The following is a 5,671-nucleotide window of genomic DNA, read 5'->3' on the forward strand; positions in this document are numbered from 1 at the left end:
ACCCAAAAGGTTTTTCCAGGTGTGTCCATGATGAATTCCAAAATAAGCCCAGGCGTGTCTATCTCTACTTTGTGTTTTTTTTTTAATTATTTGTTTTTTTTTTTCATCTATATTTTGTTTTGTTCATATTTTAGACACGTGGAAAACATTATGCACTTTTGCCAGCTCAGAAGGTAACTCAAGCCTGTAAGCTACCTCACCAACTCGCTCAGTGATCATGTACGGTCCGATATACCTGGGACTCAGTTTACCTTTCTTTCCAAACCGTACAACACCTCTTCACGGTGAAAGCTTCAGAAACACCAAATCGCCAACCTTAAACACTCTGTCAGTAGTATGCCGATCTGCCAAGCTCTTTTGTTGATCCTAGGCCGCCTTCAGGTTAGACTTGATTACCTGAACATTTTGAGTAGTCTCCTCAACAATCTCCGGGCCCACCAAAACTCTTTCTCCGACCTCTGACCAACACAAGGGTGTACGACAAGATCTACCATACAATGCCTCGAATGGTGCCAGGCTGATACTCGAATGAAAGCTGTTGTTGTAGACAAATTCCATTAAATCCAACCGCTTATGCCAAGCATCACCAAACTATAATACCGAAGATCTCAACATATCCTCCAACGTCTGAATGGTTCTCTCTGACTGTCCGTCTGTCTGATGATGATATGCCGTACTATAAAGTAACTTCGTACCCAAAGCTTCCTGAAAAGCCACCTAAAATTTAGAAGTAAATCTTGGGTCACGATCCGAGACAATACTCACAGGAACACCATGGTACTTCACGATCTTCGAGATGAACAACTCAACTAATCGGCCTAATTCCTTACTGGAATGAAATGTGCTGACTTAGTAAGCCGATCAACAATCACCCAAATGCCATCAAAACCATTATGTGTATGCGGAAGCTTGTACACAAAATCCATAGTAATGTTTTCCCATTTCCACTTTGGAACGGGAAGCGGCTGCAACAACCCAAACGACTTCTTTCTTTCAGCTTTAACTTGCTGGCAAACAACACACCTACTCACATACTTAGCTATCTCCCTCTTCATACCCGGCCAATAATAAAATGGTCGAATGGTATGATACATTTTAGTAGCTCCTGGATGCATAGCATAAGTTAAGATATGTGCTTCATAGAGAATTGCTTTCTTTAAATCCAAATTATTAGGCACAAACATCCTACCCTCCTGCATAAGCATGCCATCCGATTCACGAACTCTGAGGTCTTTCCTCTTCCCCTGATTCCTTGCTTGGATTATTTCTTGAGTTTCTTCATTAGCTACCTGGGCTTCAAGCACACGATCAACTAAAATTGGCCTAACTTGAAAATTAGCAAGTAAAACCACCTCTTGATCTTCTGCCTCTAACCTCACTCCCGTGGATCTTAAGTCTGCCAGAAGAGGAACACGGCTAGCGAACAACGCATTGATACGACCCTGAGACTTCTTGCTAAGTGCATCAGCTACCACATTTGCACGACCAGGGTGATAATCAATCGTGCAATCATAATCACTAAACAGTTCCAACCACCTCCACTGACGAAGATTAAGATCCTTCTGTGTGAAAAGATACTGAAGACTCTTATGATAAGTAAAGATCTTGCATTTTTCTCCATAAAGATAATGTCTCCACAGCTTCAATGCAAAGATGATGGCCGCTAGCTCCAAAACATGCGTAGGGTAATTCAACTCATGAGGTTTCAATTGTCGTGAAACATAAGCAATTACCCCACCATGCTGCATCAACACACATCCCAGACCATTCAAGGAAGCATCACTATAAACCTCGAAATCACCACTATCGTCCGGGAGTGCCAAAACAAGTGCATAAGTGAGACAATACTTCAACTGCTGGAAACTCTGCTCACAATTATCATCCTACTCAAATTTAACATCTTTCCTCGTTAGCCTCGTCAGTGGTAAAGCAATCATAGAAAAATCATTCACAAACCGTCGATAATACCCTGCCAAACCAAGGAAACTCCTCACCTCATTGACGGTTCGTGGTTGCTCACACTTCTCCACAGCTACCACCTTTTAAGGATCCACCAAGATACCTTGAGCTGAAATAACGTGCCCCAAAAATGCTACTTGATCTAACCAGAACTAACACTTGCTAAACTTAGCATACAATTGGTGTTCTCTCAACCTTTTCAACACCAAAGTAAGATGTCGAACATGCTCTGATTTAGACTTAGAGTACACCAGAATATCATCAATGAAGACAATAACAAATCTATCCAAATATGGCTGGAATACTCGGTTCATCAAATCCATAAAAGCAACTGGAGCATTCGTCAATCCAAATGGCATAACCAGAAACTCGTAATGACCATAACGAGTCCTGAAAGCTGTCTTAGGGACATCCTCCCTACTAATCTTCAGCTAATAATATCCAGACCTAAACTCGATCTTAGAGAATACACAAGCACCTCGAAGCTGATCAAACAAATCATTAATAAGTGATAATGGATAACGGTTTTTAATCGTTACCCGATTTAATTGCCGGTAATCAATACATAGCCTCAAAGTTCCGTCTTTCTTCCTCACAAACAACACTGGAGCTCCCCAAGGTGAAGTACTTGGCTGAATAAAACCCTTATCCACTAATTCCTACAACTGAACTTTCAATTCCCTCAACTCAGCAGGAGCCATACGGTAAAGAGTCAAAGATATAGGATTAGTACCTGGAAGCAAATCAATGGTGAACTCCACGTCTCTGTCTGGTGGCAAACCAGGTAATTCCTCAGGGAAAACATCAGGAAAATGCCTGACTACCCTTACATCCTCCACACTACTAGGAGCATCATCGTTTAACACCACATGAGCTAAGTATCCCTGACAACCTTTCGATAATAACCTTTTCGCTCGTATAGCAAAAATAACCCCATGTCTCACCCTACTCTGCTCACCCACAAAAGTAACCACATGTAATCCAGGACGATGGAAGGTAACTATTTTCCCGTAACAATCAATATTGGCACGATTGAAATGCAACCAATTTGTGCCCAAAATCACATCAAAGTTAACAATATCTAACGGGATAAGATCAGTTGGCATAATAACATTCTCCACCATCACTGGACATCTTGGGTACACACAATCAATAATACATCTCTCCCCTCTAGGCATAGCAAACTCTAAATCATACCCTAGATGTGTAGGGTGAGGTTGCGTCACTTGAGCAAAGATATGAGAAATCACAGAATGTGTAGCACCACAATCAATTAATACTCTAGCAAAATAACCAAGGATATTTAACGTACCCATGATCAAGTCTGGATTATTTTGAGCATCTTGCAGATAGATATTATGAATATGCCACTGGGTCTGCTGCCGTCCACCACGACCTCTACTCGTTTGGCCACCACGACTCTGTGCACTACGCCCCTGACTAGGTTGACTAGACTGCCTCAAAGATCCCACACTACTCGCAGCGACCTCCCCCTGCTGAGGCTGTCCTCCCTGGTACCACTAAGACCTACCTGCTGGAACTGGAGGATACGATATATAACCACCAGAATACTGGGGATAACCACTCTGAGAATATGGATCTTAGGGATATGGATAATGTCTTGGGGCATAAGGAACAACATCGCCTTGATAGTAATAGGCACCACAACGACTCGTCTGCTCGTAACTACCAGGACTAGGAACCTGCTGGATCGGTGCAGGTAGTGGCAAGAAAGTCTGCTGGGGCCTCTGCTGACTGTGGGGACAATTTGCAGCCCGATGTCCCATCTGCCCACAAGTGAAGCAACCATCGCTGCCTCTCCTGCACTTTCCAAAATGTCGATTATTACATCTGCGGCAAACCGAAGCTCTTCCTTTACCAACATCACCCTGTCTTTGGCCTCTAGCACCCCCAGCAAATCTACCACCACAACGTTGACCAGTGACACTAAACCATCACTAGAAGAACTAGAACTGGTTCTACCCGGCTTGAAGCTCTGGGTCTTGTGAGGTCCAAGCAATGCCTGACCCTTGCCTTTGTCATCTTTCCTCTGGTTACCATCTTTTTCTTCCTTCTCACTCTCGCTGGGCATGTTCTCGAAATCCTCAATCCTCAACAGAATCTCATAGAACTTCTGGTAGGTGTCACAAGGGGTAGTGGTCGCCATAGAACGCCACTTCTTCTTAGTACCCAAACGGAAATGACGAAGCATCTCTGCCGGATTGCCAGCAATATTCGGATGATAACGGGACAAATCAGTAAACCTCCGGTAATACTCATTTGCCTTCAACTTCCCCTGCCTAAACTCCGTGAATTCCTGCTTTTTGCGGTCTATATACTCAGGAGGCACAAACCTTCTCCTAAACAGCTCTCTGAATACCTCCCAATCAGTCTTCTCCTCTGGGGACAAACGACGGACCTCCTGCTCCCAGCAGGATGCCGAATCCTTACCTAAAAACCAAGATGTCGTCTCAACCTACTTCTTAACATGGAGATTCCCCTGATTATGCAGAACACGAAAGGTCTTCTCAATATGTTCTAGACACCGCTCCGCTCCCTCAAAACCCTTATGGTCCTCGAACTTATCCAGCTTCAGATTGTACATAGTCTCCAGAGGAGTCCTCTGGGGAGGGCGGAGCGCCGACTGAATAGCGGTGGCGATAGCTTCCCCCAGTTGAGCTACATCGGGCAAACTTGGCTCAGCAGAGTGACGTGGTTCTCTACGAGGCGGCATAGTTCTGACAGAAGACACCAAAACAATTAGAATACTCACAAAAGTACAAGACTGCCAAACCTATGTTCTGATACTAAACTGACACACCCCGACCGAAGTCAGGGCATGCTGGCTGTCACGTGAGAGTGACGTAACCATGTGCACAGTGCGGAAGCTAAGAATAATAAAAGTACGAATAAATAAAAACCAAGCTATACACTAAGTAGATAACATACAAGTGCAAGCGTAAGTGTGAAAAACAATATTCAAAGCATGGAAGACCTAGTACAGTCCGGGGAACAAACGCTAAAATAAACACACCCAGAGGTAGTCCTACATTGGTGATAATCTGTCAGATATGTCGTGAATCCCTCGAGAGCCACCAACAGAGCTATCCAAACTAGAACCTGGAAGGGCGCAAAACAGAAAGTGTGAGTGAGCAAAAACAAAGCTTTTCAAAATCATTTCAATATCAAAAGTACTAACCCCTCATTGTAAAAACCTGTATAGTTTCCCAGAAAATAGAATATGCACATATATATAACTCATGCTCAGAAATATGCCATGTCGAGTGCCTCTAAATAAAATGCAAGTACTCAGGTAATACCAAATCAATGCCATATAATCTGTCAGCCGGAGTCACCTAACGTAACCTGTACGGCTGAATCTAGAGCTCAAATCAGCAACTCACTAACTCTACTTGCACACGAGTCGAAACCACCTAAAGTGGTCTGTACGACAGGACTGGGTGTAAATAAATACGCTCAAGTGCTACGATCAGGTGAAGACTGGGCGAATAATCGCGAGTCACCTACGAGTTGGAACCACCTAAAGTGGTCTGTACGATAGGACTGTGCACCTAACTTGGATCCAAGATGAGCGTGTGGTGTGGGAGGTGAACATCATGTGAAGGACTGTGCCCTACTCTGGGCGGGAGCACTAACACCGGGGGTGCATGTTATGAGCTCTCTATGCATCTCAATTCACTACTAAACATAA

At 43.8% G+C, this 5,671-nt stretch overlaps 1 protein-coding gene across 1 annotated transcript; it reads right to left on the reverse strand.

Moving 5' to 3' along the window:
- Positions 1 to 366: 366 nt before the first annotated feature.
- Positions 367 to 4,693, reverse strand: LOC137742932 (uncharacterized). The gene is made up of 6 exons (XM_068482868.1): positions 4,525 to 4,693; positions 3,491 to 4,410; positions 2,631 to 2,909; positions 2,265 to 2,390; positions 1,190 to 1,742; positions 367 to 458 (listed from the first exon to the last, which is right to left on the reverse strand). The coding sequence occupies exons 1-6, from the start codon at positions 4,691 to 4,693 to the stop codon at positions 367 to 369; spliced, it is 2,139 nt and encodes a 712-aa protein (XP_068338969.1).
- Between the last annotated feature and the right edge of the window lie 978 nt (positions 4,694 to 5,671).

The sequence above is a fragment of the Pyrus communis genome, chromosome 8 (genome assembly GCF_963583255.1).
Source record: "Pyrus communis chromosome 8, drPyrComm1.1, whole genome shotgun sequence".
NCBI lineage: Eukaryota > Viridiplantae > Streptophyta > Magnoliopsida > Rosales > Rosaceae > Pyrus > Pyrus communis.